Raw genomic sequence first — 625 nt, forward strand, 5'->3', positions numbered from 1 at the left:
CCAGCGTGATTTTCAAACTGCCGGGTCTGGCACCGCGCTTGGCCACGTGGTGTCAGTGCCTCAGCTGCCACATGGCTGGCTGGTTCTGAAACACGACATTTGCGTCCCTTTCCTCTCTCCCCTCCCCTGCTCCCTTCTTCCTCCCTCTCCACCCCACGTCGGCCACGTGGGGCCCAGCCTCCTTACCCACCAGGCCGTGGGCTGGCCCCTTTATTGATCTAAGGCAGAGTTTCAGCGGCTCCTGTGGGTCACGTGCTTTTATCTTGTGTTTTAGTTTATTTCTGATGGAAGAGGGGGCCCTCGTGGCAGGGGCAAACCCCACTCCCCCCTTTCCACTTCCACGGCCCGCCCGCCCATCAGGGTCTCGGCTCACACGTGCCTGGCCTGTTTCAGGCTGACTCGGGCTCCAAACCCGCGGTCGGGCGTGTGGCTTCCAGCACTGCTGCTCGGGCCTCCCCCTGGCCTGAGCCTAGCGCTGCGCCTGGGCACTGCGGCTGGGCACTGCGGCGGGCCCAGCCGCCCGCCAGCTCTGTCCCCCCTCTCTGTTTTGCTGCAGGAAGCCACCAGGGACCCTCGGGGGAAAGAGACTTGAAGGCAGGTACGTCTCCCTCCCCGCGGCCCCGCC

At 65.1% G+C, this 625-nt stretch overlaps 1 protein-coding gene across 1 annotated transcript in view; it reads left to right on the forward strand.

Annotated features, from left to right (window-relative positions):
• Positions 1–625, forward strand: part of TMPRSS9 (transmembrane serine protease 9) — a 23,804-nt gene that overhangs the window by 13,440 nt on the left and 9,739 nt on the right. The window contains 1 exon segment of the mRNA XM_027769575.1: positions 557–598. Within this exon segment, the coding sequence (XP_027625376.1) occupies positions 557–598 (42 nt within the window).

Source organism: Tupaia chinensis, unplaced genomic scaffold, assembly GCF_000334495.1.
Source record: "Tupaia chinensis unplaced genomic scaffold, TupChi_1.0 Scaffold149964_2, whole genome shotgun sequence".
Classification (NCBI taxonomy): Eukaryota; Metazoa; Chordata; class Mammalia; order Scandentia; family Tupaiidae; genus Tupaia; species Tupaia belangeri.